At 42.5% G+C, this 19,697-nt stretch overlaps 1 protein-coding gene across 1 annotated transcript in view; it reads right to left on the bottom strand.

The window, feature by feature from the left end:
• The window catches only part of COG7 (component of oligomeric golgi complex 7), a 78,634-nt gene extending 63,320 nt beyond the window's left edge, over nt 1–15,314 (bottom strand). Inside the window, exons 1-4 of the mRNA XM_045776416.2 lie at nt 14,926–15,314; nt 10,846–10,994; nt 10,560–10,676; nt 8,397–8,565 (exon numbers count right to left, since the gene is read on the bottom strand). Of these exons, the coding sequence (XP_045632372.1) occupies nt 8,397–8,565; nt 10,560–10,676; nt 10,846–10,994; nt 14,926–15,094 (604 nt within the window). The 5' untranslated portion in view covers nt 15,095–15,314. The remainder of the gene's footprint in view (nt 1–8,396; nt 8,566–10,559; nt 10,677–10,845; nt 10,995–14,925) is intronic.
• Nucleotides 15,315–19,697: the final 4,383 nt, after the last annotated feature.

The following is a 19,697-nucleotide window of genomic DNA, read 5'->3' as shown; positions in this document are numbered from 1 at the left end:
GAGAGGGAGCACAAGCAGGGGGAGTGGGAGAGGAAGAAGCAGGCTCATAGCAGAGGAGCCTGATGTGGGGCTCAATCCCATAACGCCAGGATCACGCCCTGAGCCGAAGGCAGACGCTTAACCGCTGTGCCACCCAGGCACCCCTCCCCCCCTTTTTTAAGTAGGTCCACGGAACTTAAGACCCTGAGATAAAGAGCTGGATGCTTAGCCAACTGAGCCACCCAGGCACTTCCAGAGATTTCCCTTTAAAAACTGTTTGATAGGGGCACCTGGGTGGCTCAGTCGGTTAAGTGTCCGCCTTCAGCTCAGGTCATGATCCCAGAGTCCTGGGATCAAGCCCTGCATCGGACTCTCTGCTCAGTGGGGAGCCTGCTTCTCCCTCACCCTCTCCCGCTCCCCCTGTTTGTGCTCACACGCTCTCTCTCTCTGTCAAATAAATAAATAACCTTAAAAAAAAATAAAAATAAAAACTGTTAGATAAAAAAGCACCTTGGCCTTCCAGGAAAGATATCTGATGAAAGAGCACATTATTTTGGGTGGGGGGGAAAGCTTCCTGATGCTCACCAAAAATCACCACCAGGAGAAAAATACAATACCATTTCGTCCGTGCTGAAGCCGGGGAAATATCTGTACTACAGAACTTCAGAGAAAGTAATCAGATACCCAGTCACTTTGGCCCAAGCTGAGTGGGGATGACAGGAGCACTGGGACTACCGGCAGGGAGCGGCTGAGCATGGCAGGACAAGGTGGAGACAGGGAGCAAAGAGGAGGTCTGGTCCAGGCAAGGGGAGAAGGCTTATCTCCGCTTCAGCCCAGCAGCAGCTAAAAAAAGCAATTTCCCCCTTCCGAATCCATCCTGCCTACAGAGAGTGAGTCTAGAATCAAGCCTGATTTAAATCTGTGAACAAAAGCAGTCAAATATAGTTTGCCCTCACCACCAAGGCCCATAATCTTGACCCAAAGGGCATCATTCAAACCTGATTTCAGTAGCGAACCCCTCCAGAAGGAAAGGAAAAGCACTCAAATTCACAGAGGCACCACCTCCCCACCTCCATTGCTAATTTCTTCTCCAACACCACCTAACCAGAGGTGCACCCCAACCACATCCACGAGCTCCGTGGGTCTGTAGCTGCAACACATTCATGAGAAAATGGGAGGAACAAAGCTGCCAGATGGTGACTTTCCGCAGCCCAACTCCAGTCCTGGATCCCATCTCCAAACAGACGACTGACAAATGGGTATGTTATGGAGTGAAAAAGCTGGAAATGAGTCCTGAATCCGTTCTCTTTAGGCCACTGAAGAGCACAACACAGAACGCAGCCTTTAATTCAAGGGCAAGAAAAGAGTTCTCAACATAGCCCAGGTAAACAAGGAGGGGCTTCTTTGGAGATCGCACGTTAGTTTCCAGTAAAGAGCAAGCCCAGAAAAAAGCAGCCACGTATAAATATGACTAAGCAGAAACAAAAACAAACCAAGAAAACCCCACAATAGGACCTGTGCAAAAGTAACACAGGGAGGGGAAAAAAGAGAAGGAACAGAGCGTGCAGAAGGTCCATCATGAGAGCACTTCAAGAACAAGCAGAGAGAGGATAATAAGGAAGTCGAGGACTTTACCACCACCATAAACCAATTAGACCCAACACATACACACACATACACACACACACACACACACACACACACACACACACACAGAGAACACTCCACCCAACAACAGCAGAATACATATTTTTCTCAAGTGCCCATGAAACATTCTCCAGGATAGATCATATCTGAGGCCAGAAGACAAGTATAACTAAGACGGAAATCATATATCCTTTCCAATCATAATGAAATAAAACTAGAAATCAAAAGAAGAAAAAACTATGGGAAAATTCACAAATATGTGGAGATTAAACAACAGTCTTAAACAACCAATGGGTCAAAGAAGATACCATAAGGGAAATGAGGAATTATCTTGAGACAAATGAAAATAAAAACACAACATACCAAAACGTCCAGGATGCCACACAAGCAGCACTAAGGGCTCATTTATAGCTGTAAATACCTACCTTAAAAAAGAAGAAAGATCTCAAGCCAACAACCTAAACTCTATATCCTCAAGAACTAGGAAAAAAAAAAGAACAAACTAAACCAAAAGGTAGCAGAAGGGAAGAAATAATAAAGATCAGAGCAGAGATCAATGTAATAAAGCAAAAGAAAAAAGAAAAATCAACAAAACCAAGAGTTCGTTCTTTGAAAAGATGAACAAAATTGGCAAACTTTTACTTAGATTCACTACGAAAAAGAGAGAAGGTATTTCAAATAAAGTCAGAAATGAAAGGAAGGACACTACTACTGATCTTACAGAAATAAAAAGGATTGTAAGAAAATACTACGGGGGGGGGGCGCCTGAATTGCTCAGTTGGTGGAGTGTCAAACTCCTGATCTCAGGTCTTGATCTCAGAGTTCTGAGTTCAAGTCCTGTGTTGGGCATGGAGCCTACTTAAAAAAAAAAAAATAGGGGCGCCTGGGTGGCGCAGTCGTTAAGCGTCTGCCTTCGGCTCAGGGCGTGATCCCAGCGTTCTGGGATCGAGCCCCACATCAGGCTCCTCTGCTGGGAGCCTGCTTCTTCCTCTCCCACTCCCCCTGCTTGTGTTCCCTCTCTCGCTGGCTGTCTCTGTCAAATAAATAAATAAAATCTTAAAAAAAAAAAATAGGGGTGCCTGGGTGGCTCAGTTGGTTAAACGTGTGACTTCAGCTCACATTATGGCCTCCATGTCCTGGGAGCGAGCCCCATGTCAGGCTCTGTGCTCAGCAGGGTGTCTGCTTCTCCCTCTCCCTCTCCCAAAGCTTGTGCTCCTACTCTCTTTCTCTCTCAAATAAATAAATATTTTTTAAGTAAATAAATTAAAAATAAAATAAATAAATAAGTACTATGGACAATTATACACCAACAAATTGGATTAACTAGATGTAATGAACAAATTCTTAGACACACACAATCTACCAAGACTGAATCATGAAGAAATAAGAAATCTAAATGGATCTAAAACTAGTAAGGAGATTGAATCAGTATCCAAAACCTTTCAACAAAGAAAAGCACACCAAATGGCTGGTGAATATACTAGACATTTAAAGAAAAATTATTACCAATACTTCTCAAACTCTTCCAAAACACTGAAGGGAGGGAAACACTTTCTAACTCATTCTATGAGGCCAGCATTACGCCAATCCAAAGCCAGACAAAGACAATACAAGAAACCTACAGATCAATATCCCTGATGGTTTTTTTTTTTTTTGAGAGAGAGAGAGAGAGCACACGTGCACTCAAGCAGCGGTGGAGTGCTCAAGCAGACTCCACACCCAGCACAGAGCCCAACACGGGGCTCAATCTCATGATCCTGAGATCATGACCAGAGCAGAAATCAAAAGTCACACACTTAACCAACTGAGCCACCCAGGTGCCACATCCCTGATGAATACTGATGCAAAAATCCTTGACGAAATACTAGCAAACCAAAATCAGCAGCACATTAAAAGGATAATACTCTACAGCCAAGTAGAATCTATTGCTGAGATGCAAGGATGGTTCAAGATATGAAAATCAGTCAATGTAATATACCATATTAACAGACTGATGGACAAAATTCACATGATCATCTCAAATAATGAAGAAAAGAATTTGATAAAATTCAACACTTTTCATGATATAACTCAACAAACTAGGAATAGAAGCAAACTATGTCAATGTAATAGAGGCCGTACATGAAAAGCCCCCAGCTGACATAATTAATACTCAATGGTGAAAAGCTATTTCAAACTCTTCCTCTGAGATCAGGAACAAGACAAAAATGCCTGCTTTTGCCACCTTTATTCACCTTAGTGCTGGAAGTCTTAGCCAGACCAATGAGGCATGAAAGAGAAATTAAAAGCATTCTAAGAGAAAAGCAAGAAGTAAAATTATCTTTGCTTGCAGATGATATGATATTATAATCAGAAAACCCTAAAGATTCCACAAAAATACCTATTAGAACTAATAAGTGAATTTGGCAAAGTTGTAGGATACAAAATCAACACACAAAAATCAGTTGTGTTGGGGTGCCTGGGTGGCTCAGATGGTTGGATGTCTGCCTTCAGTTCAGGTCATGATCTCCAGGTCCTGGGATCAAGCCCCACATTGGGCTCCCAGCTCAGCATGGAGTCTGCTTCTTCCTCTCCCTCTGCTTCTCCCCCTGCTTGTGCTCTCTGTCTCTGTCTCTCTCTCTCTCAAATGAATAAATAAAATCTTTTAAAAAAAAAAATCAGTTGTTTTTCTATATACTGACAATGAACAATCTGAGGAGGAAATTTTAAAAAATTTTCATTTACAGTAGCATCAAAAAGATAAAATACTTAGGAATAAATGTAACAAGGACCTGAAAGACTTGTACTCTGAAAACAAAAAAACACTGCTGAAAGAAATTAAAGAAGACACAAATAAATGAAAAAACATCCCATGTTCATCGACTGGAATACTTAATACTGTTAAGATGGCAAAACTACCCAAAGCCATCTACAGATTCAATGCAATCCCTATCAAAATCCCAATGGTGTCTGCTGGAGAAACAGAAAAACCCATCCTAGAATTTATATGGCATTTCAAGGGACCCCCAAATAGACAAAACAATCTTGAAAAAGAAGAGTAACATTGGTGGTCTCACACTTCATGATTTCAAAACATACTACATGATTTCAAAACAAAGCTACAATAATCAAAACAATGTGTGTGTGGGGGGGGTAACAGTGTGGTACTGGCATAAGGATAGACATGACCAACAGAAGAGAATAGAGAGCCCAGAAATAAACCTTCGCATATACAGTCACATGACTTTCAACAAGGGTGTCAAGGCCATTCAATGGGGAAAGGACAACAAATGATGCTCAGAAAACTGGATATCCACATGCAAAAGTAAGAAGCTGGACCCTTACACCATATACAAAAATTAACTTAAAATGGATCAAAGAGCTACATGTAAGAGCTAAAACTATCAACTCTTAGAAGAAAATGGGATAAGTTTCATGACATTGGATTTGGCAATAGTTTCTTACTTACGACCCCAAAAACACAAGCAATAAAATTAAACACAGATATATTAGACTACATCAAAATTTAAGACTTGTGCATCAAAGGACACTATAAATAGAATGAAAAGACAACCCACAGAATGCAAGTATACAAATCATATATCTGATCAGGGATTAATATCTGGACTATATAACAAACTCCTATAATTCAACAATAAAAAATAAATAACCTGATTTTAAAAAGGGCAAAGGACTTGGGACACCTGGGTGGCTCAGTCAGTTAAGCATCTGTCTTCGGCTCTGGTCACGATCCCAGCGTCCTGCGATCGAGCCCCGCATCGGGTTCCCTGCTCAGTGGGGCACCTGCTTCTCCCTCTCCCTGTGCCCCTCCACCCAACTCGTGCTCTCTCTTGCTATCTCTCTCTCAAATAAATAAATAAAATCTTTAGGAAGAAAGGAAGGGAGGGAGGGAGGGAAGGAGGGAGGAAAGAAAAAGGATGCTATTGGTGAAACGGAAAACAATCTTTTGGAAAAATAAAAAAAGACTACGGTGAGAGTCAATAAAGAGCTAAAATAGACCAGAGAGAACACGACATAAAGGGAGGGGGAAACAGAGACCTGATGGACAGACAGTTGATGTTCTCAAAAATGGAAAACAAATGGAATAGAAAAAAAATTTTTAAGAAAGAAATTTTCTAGAAATGGAGAAAGACATGAATCAGCAAATAAAAAGAGCTCACATTATGTTCCAGAAAAATATTTTTCCCAAACTGAAAAATAATCTAGTGAAGTAACTAAACCATACGGTAAAAGAAAGAATCTTTTAAGCCAGAAGTCAGCAAATGATGAGCCAGCAGGCCAAATCACCACCTGGTTTTGTCATAAAATTTTACTGGAACACAGAGAAGCCCACTCATTTACACACAGGCTTTCACACTACAACTGCAGAGTTAAGTATTGGTGACAGAGAGCACATGGCCCAGACAGCCCAAAATATTTACTACCCGGCCCTTTACAGAAAGTGCTTGCTAACACCTGTTTTAACTATTCAAGGAAAAGAAACAAACAACAAAAAAAAAAAAAAAAAAGAAGGAAGGAAGGAAGGAAGGAAGGAAGGAAGGAAGGAGGCCAGTCTCATGTTTATCAGCCAAATACAGTTGGCAGAAGACGCAGAAGCAAGGTTTCCAGAATTCTAAAGGAAAAACAGTGTGATCCAAAAATTCCAAATGCAGCCATTTTCTTCTATGTGTAAAAGCAACAGAAAGACATTCTTTCCTACATAAACACTGAGGCTGTACATATAATCCCTATGCCCTTCCTGAGGCAAAAAAAAATCTACTTGAAAACAAAATGCTGGTCATGAAGAGAAGCCTCAAAAAATTAATAAATGGGGAACACGTGGGCTGAAAAGTCTAAAAAGTGAGCACTGAATCCATTTAAACAAGACCCTGAGCATAAATAACCAATTATTAGTTAGAAAACAGTTATGTAGGGGCGCCTGGGTGGCACAGTTGTTAAGCGTCTGCCTTCGGCTCAGGGCATGATCCCGGCGTTATGGGATCGAGCCCCACATCAGGCTCCTCGGCTAGGAGCCTGCTTCTTCCTCTCCCACTCCCCCTGCTTGTGTTCCCTCTCTCTCTCTGGCTGTGTCTCTCTGTCAAATTAATAATAAATAAAATCTTTAAAAAAAAAAAAAGAAAAGAAAAAAGAAAACAGTTACGTAAAGATAAAATATCAAATATGAAAATTTTCTAATATTTAAAAGTTTAGAGAAAAGCCACATGATAAAACAATGAATAATTTCAAAATTAATAATGAATAATTAGATAGTATAGCATGACTTGCAATCTTCTAGACTGGGCAGGGAAGAGGGACAATGGAAAGCAGAAAGAGTTAAAGCACACGACCTGGGGGAGGAAGATAGTGTTTCATTCAGGAGGCTGATAAATTGAAAAAGAAATCTAGTTTAGTATAATTTGAAATCCTAAATCACTAGAAAAACTCAAAACTTATATATATCTTTCAAATCATCTGTGAGGAAAAAACACAAAGAAAAGAGAAACATAAGGTAGAAAATATAGAGACATAAAAGACTGAGAATTTCTGGAATAAAATAAAAACCTAAATGGGATAAAGTCATTTATTAAAAAGCACAAGGATTAGATCAAAAATCAAAATTCAACAATGTGCCATCTCCAATAGCCAAGTCTAAAATAAAACATCTCAGAAAGTTTGAAGGTTAAAAAAAAATGGGTAAAGCCATATTAAAGCAAGTACAAACGAAAAAGGCAGAAGTTATAATATTCACACCCAAGTTGAACTACAAATAGAAAGCATTCTATCTGAGCTATGGCAATATTTGATAAAAATGTTCCTTAAAAGGGCACCTGGGTGGCTCAGTCATTAAGCGTCTGCCTTCGGCTTAGGTCATGATCCCAGGGTCCTGGGACTGAGCCTCACGTTGGGCTCCCTGCTCAGCCGGGAGCCTGCTTCTCCCCCTGCCTCTCTTAACCCCCTCGTTCTCTCTCTGTCTCTGTGCCTCTCTCAAATGAATAAATAAAATCTTTAAAAACAAAACCTAACAGAGTAATAAGGAAGACTGAAGCTTCCCAACCATTTCTATGAAGCCAACACAACCCTGATAGCAAAACCTCACACAGATATTTACTAAATGGATCTCTATGAAAAAGTTCTATATAAAATGCCAGCAAATATCCAGTAAGACTTTAACATGCACACACATGTGTGTGCACCCACAGAGACATCCCATAAACATGTGGGGCTTGTTCGTGAGTTGCAAGAATAATACAGTATTAGAAATGCTATCAATAGGATTTCCCACGTTAGTAGGTCAGAGGAAATAAAAATCATATTTGACAAGGGTCAAAACTCATCAAACAGTATGCCTAAGATGTGTGCATTTCTCTAAAAGTAAATTTTACCTCCAAAAAAGGGAATCATAAACCAATCCTGAACTCTAGTTATTGATATGAATGCAGAAGCATTTAAGGGTGAAGTATGCCGACATCTGTAAGTTATTCTGCAATGCATCCCAAACAGAACCTGGATGGACAGAGATGGATGGGTGGGTAGATATGTGACAAAACAAATGTGGTAAAACGCTAAACTAGGATCTAGATGGTGTGTTTGTCATGTGCTTAGCTCAACTATTCTATATGCTCAAAAACATTTATATAAATTATTGCAAAAAGGAAACCCCCATAAAGTTACAACTTAACTGCCAAACTACATAATTTAATCCACAGTAAGACACTCAAAAGGTTGAAGACTTGGAAAGCCTTACCTTTGTGAGGAGGTGTGCACAGAGATGAGAGAGGGCCCACACTTACCTACAGACTGAGAGGTGAACGCCGCTACAATCTGCGGAGAGGCCAGGGCCTCCAGCCTGTTCTTCAGTGCCTCCAAGTGCACACATTTTTCCGAGTAGTCTGGTGTATCAACAAGCATCATTAAGCTGTTCTGCATACCTGTCAGCTTGGCAGAAATCACAGCTATGTCCTATAAAAGACCAGAATAGAGGATATTTATTTTAAAAGACCACAGGTCCTCCAGGGGCGCCTGGGTGGCTCAGTCAGTTAAGCATCTGCCTTCAGCTCAGGTCATGATCTCAGGGTCCTAGGATTGAGCCCCACATCAGGCTCCCTACTCAGTGGGGAGCCTGCTTCTCCCTTTTCCCTGCTTGTACTCTCCCTCTCTTTCTCTCGAATAAATAAATAAAATCTTAAAAGGAAGAAAAAGAAAAAGAAACGTTTTTTAAAAGAATTAAGAATGCAGTAATTATGTCTCATTTCAGTACTCAATAGGTGTCTACGACGTGTCAGACACTGTATTAGATGTTTGAGACACAAAGAAGATCACACTGCAGCCCCTGAATTCACAACACATAGGGACAGAAAGATCAGGACACATTGTAAGGAGCACGGCTCAGGTGCTACCAGGGCACAGGGGAGGGAGCAACTGAGTTTGCCTGTGAGAGGCCAGGAGCCAGCAGGGATGGGTGGCTGCTGCAATGGTCTAGGAGAAAGACAATGGGAAGTGTGACCAGAGTGGTGGCAGAGGCATCCAAAGAACAAACAACTACAGAGAAAGATGGGAGAGATGGGGAAGAGGGAGCGGTTAAGGACTGCTGAGGTTTCTAGCCTAGAACCTTGCTTGGAAGTGCCGCCATGAACCAAGACAGGGAGACCAAAGGGAAGAGCAAATGGGGAGTGGTTCTAGATAGAAATAATGAATTCAGTTCACGGTGCCTAGGGGGAGTCCAGCAGGATGCATGTGGTCTTGTGGGCAGCTGGTTCTGAATATCAGGATAGTTGGGAAGGGCAAAAGCTTTCTAACATTTAGCTAGTGAATACTAGTAGTGTGCTGACTGCAATCACAGACTATTTAAGTCCATTCCCTCTCAGGCATGTGCCAGGAATCCAGAAAGATTTGCAACTCACATCTGTGAGGCCCACATTGATTACCTTGTCATGAGCCCAGAGGGGGCTCTGAAATGGAATGGGAAGAAGTATGGCTCTCCTGTACTTCAAGATAAAGATAACCGATAGAAAATAATAGATTGTGGAGTGCAAAAAGTGCAGAGCAGCATTCACAACATACTACCATGTAGGGGCACAAAAGGGCAGGGATCATATCTATGTATGTGTGTGTATCTGGAAGGACAGGCATAAAGGTGTGAAGAGAGTCTGTACGTGGAAGGGCAATGAGGGGATCAGGGGTGTCAGGGTTACAAGAAAAACATTCTTCACCATTTATTCCTGTTTACTAATTTTTTCCCCTCGTGCAATAAGCACTTTTTAAAAAACCTGTGAGAGTTTTGAAAACTAGCAAAAAGGGGGGCACCTGGGTGGCTTAGTTGGTTAAGCACCTGCCTTCAGCTCAGATCATGATCCCGGGGTCCCAGGATCAAGCCCCACATTGGGCTCCCTGCTCAGCCGGGAGTCTTCTTCTCCCACTCCCTGCTCATGCTCTCACTATCTCTCTCTCTCTCTCAAATAAATAAATAAAATCTTAAAAAAAAAAAGGAACAAAAGAAAGGAAAACCAGCAAAAGAGACAATAAAAGAATTCATTGTACTTAACAACTGAAAAAGAGTTTTTCATGAGACATCACCTAACCTCATCCTGATAACCAGGTATCAAAAGCATTGCAATTTCCCAGAGTTGGCAGCCCCAGAGGGTCCCAGGGCGTGGAAGGCTTCCTGCCTGTGTTCCACACTCATGCCATCCATTTTCTCTGCCTTTTTCACTGAAGTTTCTCCCGAACTCTCTGTGATGAGAAGACCTTCAGTCAAGCGGGAGATACCAACTCCAGAAGTTGGAAAGACCCAGAGAAATTGCAGGTCTTCTCACCCTTTGCCTGTGCATTTACGCTTCCACGCACTGCTTCTTCCCAACCCTTGGGGTTTCAAGGAAACGACTTTCTCATTTGTTTCCCCAAACCTCAAGCGCCTGCCCACCCACCTGCAGACCTCCCCGAAACTGAAGACCTACCTGAGTCTTAAAGGTCTCCTCGATATCGGCACTCAGCGTGCTCCACTTGTCTGCCTCCTGGAGAGACTCCGCTGCAAGCTGCATTCTGGACTTGACCTGGTCGATTTCCACCAATACCTAGAAGAGAAATGAGAGGTCAAAAACTAAGGAAGTGGCAGTTCCTTTATCTCAACCCTCCACCGGTGACTTGAAACATAAGCACCATGGCACACTCCTGTCTTTAGGGGAGCTTCCGGGAATGTCTTCCAAAAGCAAGAATCAGCATTTGGGACAGGAGCTAAAATACCTGCATCGATTGAGATGTATCCTGTTCAAACTTCTTAATGTCCTCCTTGACAAGAATCATTTGTTCTTTCAGAAAAGACGCCTCCTGTTTGAGGGCTTCCACATCGCGGAGCACTTTGGGCATGTTCTGAAGCGCCTGGTGACTTGTTTCTGTAGCAAGAACCCAAGAACAAAAGGTGAAAACTGGACCAGTCACCAGTGAACAAGATGAATAGATCAGAGGACAGGAAGGGAATTTCCCCCAAAGCACCCCCAACCACGCAGTTTTCTGAGCCTGTGGAAGATGGGGAGTGGAGAGGAGGTGGGCTGGGAGGTGGGCTCTGTCAGGACCATGTCCTCCCCAGTCTGATTGGTGTGGGCCATGTGATTTGACAAGAAATGAACCATCAACCTGACCCAACATCAACACTTTTCCACCACTGAGTTAAATTGAAACTCCCTTTGTGAGGAGAGAAAATGAAAGAATCTGGCACCGGGTAAATGCCAGCTACATCCCAGGTGATCTACAAACATTCTATCTCTTTATGTCTCCAGGAATCATGTGTCTGGCCCCAGTGTCTGCATTCCATGGTCTTTTCAAAATAGAGTCCACAGATGACCTGCGTCAACTGGGCCACAGTTAAATGCAGGTCCTCAGGCACCTGCCAGGGTTTCTCATTTAACCAGTCTGGTAGGAGATCGGATGACATTAAGAAAGCTGCATGTTTTAACAGACATCCCAAACGTAGAATAGTGCTTGCACATCTTTGCACACTGTAATGTGTTACGTGGAATTGGGAGAGTTCATAGCATACCCCTCTAACCCTTTCAAGGGCAATTCATCTGGGAATCAATAAGCCCAGCGTCTTCTGCTCTACCAGTGCGATGAATAGAACCTTAACATCTTGAAGAAGTATTTCAGGAACCTGTTCGTCCAGCTGTGCCATTAAATAACAATCTGTTTCCAGCACTGACCCCAGGTAGTTCTAAGACTAAGAAAACAAAGACGGAACAGGGATTTCTTCTGCAGAAACACTGACTTTAAACAATGCTGACTTTTAACAACATTGTTATGGCCCCAGCCTTCCGCTTGCTAAACCTCAAAGTCACTCTTCGGCTCTTGTGTACCTCTTTTTCCTTCTCCACAACCCTCTCCTCACCCCCCTATTTTGTCCACTCTTTTTTCCATTTTAAAACTATGATTGGAGTGGTTGCCTCTGGGAGGGTAAGGGCCAGAGTTCACTGTGAAGGGGAATGGGGGCACTTTCTTGGGTGACTGTAACATTCTTTTTTTTTTTTTTTCCTAACATTCTCCTTGACAGAGGTTTGAGCTATCCCAGCTGTATACATTTGTCAAAGCTCATTACACTCATCAGATAAGATCTGTGCATTTCAACTTATGTAAATTTTATTTCGTAAAAAAAAAAAGAGAGAGAGAGCTGTAAACAAGCACTGAATTCTATTATGTTTAGGGTACCAACTGAAATGTACACGGGTAAAGTATACCGATGTCTACAACTCATTTTAAAATAAATAAAAAAATAAGATGGATGAATGGAGAGAGGGACAGGTAAATGGATAGATTTGTGACAGAGCAGGAATAGTAAAGTGTTAATTGTAGAATCTAGGTAGTGGGCATATGGATGTTCATTACAAATTCCCTTGATGTTACTGTATGTTTGGGACCTCCAACCATATCTGTTCACTTCAAGAACCTGCAATAATTCTTGACGTCCTCCCCCACTCATCCAACGTTCCAATCCATCAGCAAGTTCTTCCCATTCTTCCTCCTAAAAATATCTTAAATCTACCCATTTCTCGCCATGCCCACTGCCATAACTCCAGCTGAAGCCACCATGCCGACAGTCCACTGTTCTGGACAGGTGCCCTCCGAATGGAGACAAAAATCAAACCATGTCCCTCCCCTGCTTAAAAATCCTCTGGTACCTTCCCTTTACGCTCATTTTAAATCAAAACCAAATTCTTTAATGTGACATTAAAATTCCTGTATGATCTGGTCCCTGTTTTGGGTTTTTTTCCCCCCGCCCCCCACTTGGCTTGTTAACCTATCCAACCTAGGGCTGGGTCTTGTTTGACACCGTATCCCTGGCACCTGGAAAATAGTTTGTGCCCAATAAATATTTATTGACTGAATGAATGAACAAATCAATCCTCCAATTTGGAGCCCTCAACATCCCCTCCTTGAGCCTCTGCAATAACCTCTCTTCACTGCAGACTTGAGCCCTTGTCTCACCTTCCATAAAAATAAAGCTTTAAACATCTAAAGGCTTCCTACTGCCTAACGGACAAAATCCCAACTCCTTAGGATGACCAAAAAGGGAACACCTGGGTGGCTCAGTCGGTTAAGTGTCCCACTCTTGATTTCGGCTCAGGTCATAATCTCAGGGTAGTGGGATCGGGCCTGTTTAAGATTCTCTCTCTCTCCCTCTGTCCCTCCTTTTCTCCGGGAACGCGCAGGCACGCGTGCGCGCGCGTGTGTGCATGTGTGTGTGTAAAGAATAAAATAAAATAAAAGCCAAAAAGGCCTTTCACAGTTTGATCCTACTCTACTTTTCTGTCTTATCTCCAGAAGTTCCCCCCTAAAAGTGATCCTGTCATAATAATACTACTAATTAATGACTAGTGTTTGTTGATGTTACTGATGGAGCTCTGTTTGAACTTCTCACTCTGCTGTGGACTGGCTAGGCCTTTTTTATACCCACATGCCTCTGCATGTGCTGTTTTCTCTCCCTTTCATACCAGAGAGGTAGCAAGGTATAATGACTAAGAGCCTGAGCTCTTAGTTACTTCACTCAGCCGGAGTCTCTACAACTATAAAGTGCGAATCATAACTGTGCCCACATCTAAGGATTAATGCCAGGTTTAAATTGGATAAGTAGGCTGAAAAGGGGCAACAGTAACATTTTAGCCAGGACAGTTCTTCATTGTGTAGGACTATCCCAAGCATGCAGGACACTAAGCATCTCTGGGTATTTCCACTAACCGTCCACCATCGTGACATTCCTCCATTGCAAAGACAAAAAACACTCCCAACAACTTCCAGATACTCAGGGGATGGTGAGGGTGGAAAGAGGCAACATTACCACCCCTGGTTTGAGAACCACTTAGTCAATACACATAAAGCATTTAAAAGAGTGGCTGACACATATCAAGGACTCAAATATTGCTATCGTATTATTATTAACGTCCACCCCCTCTCTGCCCTATGGTCTTCCTTCAAGACCTGACACAGGGAAAACCCTTTATGATTCTCCCAGACTAGAGGTAATTGCACACTTCTTCCAGCTCTCAAAGTTCTTGGTCCTACTTGCAAGAAAGCCACCCCTCATTGTAATTTAACTGTTTAGTATCTTCCCCACAAGGCAGCAGGCTCCTGAAAGGTAAACTTTTTGCCCATGGCCCATTTCTCTGCACAGGTATAGCAGATGCTCAATAATGAGTAGTAGATGCAAAAAAAAGAACCTGCAGCGATATAAAGCTCCCCTCCCCCCAACATCAGCCTTTTCTTAAACACTGGACCCATCTATAAAATGAAGTTCTATTTTCTGGGTCATAAGCTTCCCTGTGGGACCCGTCTCTCCCACGGAGCCTAGCAAAGAGATTGGCGTGCAGTATGCATCTAATGAACATACGGTGGATACAAATCGAGTCGAGGAGTTAATGAAAAGGTTGCTGGTGTGTATTCTTTTTTTTATAATTAACTATCTTTAAAAGATGGTTCAAGTCTGCATTCGGGCCAGCCCATCTTCCTCACGGACGTGAAGGTCCGCTAAAACAATGTTTCCCGGATTTGTGTCATTCCCACACGCCTTTGATATGCTTTTGCCAAATATAAGGAGCAGGTGACGATTAGTTACTATTGTTGACATTCACTCTGGGACTTAAGTTTTAAAAGGAAACTTGATGGCACGGCCAGGGGTGGAAGAGCAAGCCCCAGCCTCGGCAAGCGTTAGACAAGAGGCATTGAGCTGAGACCGGCCGCCGGCTGCCCCCGAAAGGGCTGCAAGGAGGGTCGGGCCGGGCTCGCCTTCCCGCCGCGGACGCCCGCCGTCCCACGCCCGTCCCGGCAGCTCGGCCTCACCCTCCACGGCGTGGTTCACCTCCTGGATGAACAGCTGCAGCTTCATCACCAGAGTGGCCGCGTGGCCATCCGCCTTCCCGGCCGCCGCCTCCTTGGAGCCGGTCCTGAAGGCCGCGTTGATCCACTCCTTCACGTCGAAGTCTTCCGCCAGGAACTTGGAGAAGTCCATGGCCGCACCGCCTCTCAGCCCCGGCGTCCAGGCCTGAAGAGCTGGCTCGGGCGAAAACGAGGCTGCGGAGGCGGGCGGCCCTGCGAGAGCACCGGGGCTGGCCTGGAGGGAGGCAGGCGGAACCCACAGCACCCACTAAATTCGCCCCTCTGCGGCCTCACTGTCAACTCCCTGAAGCAGAAGGCTCGGAATGGCCCTCGCCGCGCGCCGTACTTCTTCCGGAAGTAGGTGGCCGTTACCATAGCAATTGCCGGCGTTCCGGTCGCTCTGGAGAGCTGGGCCCTGGAGAAAGGCCCCGGGCGGAGAGCAGCGGGCGGGTGCGAGCGTCCTGCTGCTTTTGCTAACTTAAGTGCGTGCCGAGCGCTTAAGTATGTGCTTACTCTAAAGCCCTTACGTGCATTAGCGCACTTAGACTTTACAGTCCTACGAGTGCCGTTATTCTCCCCAAGGTAAAGATGAAGAATTAGAGGCAGCTGAGCAACTGGTTCAGAGTCGTGTCTCTAGAAAGTGGGACTGTGGGGTTTTAAACTCGGGCAAGCGGGCCACTGGAGCCTGAACTCTTTACGACGCTTTACTGCCTTCCTACAGAAAGCACATGAATCTACGTGATCTGGCCTCAGCCCTTCCTATAGCCACATTGGCCTCCTGTCCTTTCCAGAAACACACCGCGCGGGGATTGGAACTCACCGGTTGCACCTGTTTTCTCTAGCCTCGTGACGCCTCGGAAAAGGCAGGGCCTCCTTTTTCATAGTGTCATGGGAACCAAAATTTTTAAAAAAATCTTTTGTGTATAATTTTGCCATTTACCCTTCTCACCTCAGGCATACTCTGACTCAATGCATACGGTAGTTCTTGAAGACTATATCTAAGAACGTAAATCCACAAATCAGGAAAGCTATTATACTATTCTTGGTAGGAGCATTGGAAGCCTTAAGTTCCTCTACAAAATGCCCCTGCCCTCCCCGATGAACATTTAAAAAATAGCTTCACTAATAATTTACAGGATATAAAATTCGCGCATTTTAAGTATACGATTCAATGATTCTTAGTAAATTTATCGAGTTGGTCTATCTCCACAGAACACTTCCATCAGCCAAAAAAGTGCCTTCCTCCTCATTTGCACTTAATCTCTGCTCCCACACCAGGCCCTAGGAAATCATTAGTCTACTGTCTCTATAAATTTATCTTTTCTGGACATTTCAGGTACATGGAATCATAAACATGTAGTGTTCCATCTGACTTCTTTCGCTGAGCATGTTTTTGAGGTCCATTTGTGTCGTACCTGTATCCGTTTGTTCCTTTATGTTGCTGAATAGTATTCCATTGTGTGGATATGCCATTCACCAACTGATGGACATTTATGCTGTTTCTACTTTAAAGTCATGAATAATGCTGCTATAAATGTTCGCCACATGCCTTTGTGTAGACAAGTTTTCATTACTTTTGGATATATTCCTAGGAGTGGAATTGCTAAGTTACAAGATACATTTATGTTAAACTTTTTAAGAAAACTGTCAAACTTACAGAGTGCCTATACCATTTTACATTACCATCAATAATGTGTGAGGGCTCCAGCTTCTCTATACCCTCACCAGTATCTGGTATGTAATAGTCACTGTTGCTTTAGTCTGCATTTCCCTAATAACCAATGATTTTGAACATCTTTTCCTGTTCTTATTAGCCATTGTTACATCTTCTTTGGTGAAACATCTATTCAAATATTTCACACAATTTCAAATGGGGTTGTCTTCATATTATTGAGCTGTTAAATTCTTTACATATTCTGAATTCCCTTTTTAAAATGGTTCACAACTATTTTCTCCCAATCTGTATCTGTTCATTTTAATGGTGTCTTTTGAGGTGCAAGTTTTTAATTTTGATAAATTCTATTATCACTTGTTCTTTTTTATGGATCCTACTTTTGGTCTTGTATCTAAGAAATCTTTGCCTAACCCAAAATCATGAAGAATTTCTCCTAAATTTTCTTCTAGAAGTTTTAAAGTATTCACTCATACATCTATGTCCATGATCCAGTTTGAGTTCATTTTTTGTGTATGGTGTGAGGTAAAGGCCTAAGTTTATTTTTTAAAGATTTAATAACCTCTATACCCAACGTGGGGCTCAAAGTTACAACCCCAAGATCAAGCACCACATGCTCTGACGAGCCAGCCAGCCATCTAATTTTTTTATATGAACATATACATTTATCCCAGGATGATTTAGACTTTCCTTTCTCCACTGAATTGCCTTAAGATCTTTGTCAAAAATCAAGTGACATAGATGTAAGGATTTCTGGACTCTTAATTCTGTTCCGTTATCTATACTCCTATTGCACCAATACCAAATTGTCTTGATAACTGTATAGTAAGTTTGGAAGTCTGATAGTGTCAGTCCTCCCACTTTGTTATCTTAAAAAATTGTTCTGTAGGGTGCCTGGGTGGCTCAGTCAGTTAAGCATCTGCCTTCAGCTCAGGTCATGATCCCAGGGTCCTGGGATCCAGCCTCGTGTAGGGCTCCCTGCTCCTCGGGGAATATTCTTCTCCCTCTGCTCCCCCCTCCTCCAATAAGCTCTCTCAAATACATAAAATATTAAAAATAAAAAATTGTTTTGCTACTCCAGACCCTTTGCGTGTCTATATACCTCTTATGACCCGCTTATCAATTTCTACACAAAAATGCTGCTGGAATAGGGATTTTATTGAACTTACAGATCATTTTGAAAATTGGCATCTTGACAATATGGAGTCTTCCAATCCATGACTGTGAAATGCCTTTCTGTTTATTTAGATCAGGATTTTCAACCTTGGTGTTATTCACATTTGTGGCCAGATAATTTTTTATTGTTCAGGCTGTCCCTATGCATTGTACAGTGTTTGGCTGCATCGCTGGCCTCCACCCACTAGATGCCAAAAGCATCCCTTCCTCTAAGTTGTGACAACTAAAAATGCCTTTGGGGGCGCCTGGGTGGCGCAGTCATTAAGCGTCTGCCTTCGGCTCAGGGCGTGATCCCGGCGTTCTGGGATTGAGTCCCACATCAGGCTCCTCTGCTGGGAGCCTGCTTCTTCCTCTCCCACTCCCCCTGCTTGTGTTCCCTCTCTCGCTGGCTCTGTCAAATAAAATCTTTAAAAATAAAATAAAATAAAATAAAAATGCCTTCACACATTGTCAAGTATCCCTCAGTGGGAACCACCAGCCCTGGTTGAGAACCTCTAATTTAGATCTTAATTTCTCTCAGCAATACCTTTTTTTTGTACATTGTAAATATCTTGTACTTTTGTTAAATTTATTCCAAAGTATTGCATTCATTTTAATGCTATTGTGAATTAATTTCATTTCACATGTTCTTGTTATAGGAATACAGTTGATTTTTGCATATCTTGTAACTTTTGAACATTTATCAGTTCTAGTTATTTATGTGTGCATGTCCTGGAATTTGTCTATGTACAAGTTCATAACATCTGTGAATGTTTTTTTCTTCCCTCTACTAACTGCACTGCTTAGACCCAGTGCAGTATTGAGCCGAAATGGCAAGAGCAGCCATCCTGACTTGCTCCAGATCTTCAGCATCTTTTTCAGTCCAATCTTTTTCTATTCCTAGTTTGTTAAAATGTTGGATTTTACATATTTTGTACCTATATTATGTGGTTTTGCCTTTTATTCTACTCATATGTTATATAGTAATTAACATTTGGATGTAAACTGATCTTGCATTCCTAGGATAAATTCTACTTGGTCATGGTGTAGAATGTTACCAGATTTGCTTTGATACTATTTTGTTCAGGACTTTTGTGTCAATGTCCATGGGGGAAAACTGGTCCGTAATACTGTTTTTGTGATCTTTCTCTAATTTTGGTTTAAGGGCAATGCTGGTTTTAGAATCATTTGGGAAGTGATCCTTCCTTCTCTAGCTTTGGCGTTTGAGAAGAATTGGGAAAGCCTCTTCTTTAAATATTTGGCAGAATGTAATGTGAAGCAATCTGGGCCTGGACATTTCTTCTTGAGAAGTATTAATTCAACTTCTTGTTATAGACCTATTCAGATGTTCTATTTCTTCTTAAATCAGTTGGTAATTCGGGCCTTTCTAGAAACATGTCCATTTCACCTAAGTTGGCATAAAACTGTTCATAATATTCCTTTATAATCCTTTCCAATTTCTGTAGAATCAGTAGTGATGTGTCCTCTTTCCTGAGTTTGGTAATTTGTCTTTTGTTGGTCAGTCTCCTATCTTGAACCATAAAATGTTCCTAGTAATGGAAATCACTCATGGCAGAGCAATAAGACTGAAGTCATCTAGGTACCTGACATCATATGGACTGCATACAAACCCTGATCTCACTACCTCCAAGGTTCTTGAATTTGAGAGAATTATGGTTGACTTGTCTCTCCATGAGTTAGGCATGAAATCCTCCTAATCCCTAGTCCCTCAGAATGTGACTTTATCAATAGCATCACTGTAGATGCAACTAGTTGTCATACTGAAGTAGGACTGGCCCTTAATCCAATATGACCAATGCAAGATGGTCACGTGAAGACACACGGGGAGACCACCACATGACTACAAAGGTAGAGATAGGAGTTACGCAGCTGCAAGCCTAAGAATGCC

This window comes from Ursus americanus, chromosome 2 (assembly GCF_024610735.1).
Source record: "Ursus americanus isolate L20-20 chromosome 2, mUrsAme1.1.p, whole genome shotgun sequence".
Classification (NCBI taxonomy): Eukaryota; Metazoa; Chordata; class Mammalia; order Carnivora; family Ursidae; genus Ursus; species Ursus americanus.
This window is presented reverse-complemented; position numbering and strand designations above follow the sequence as displayed.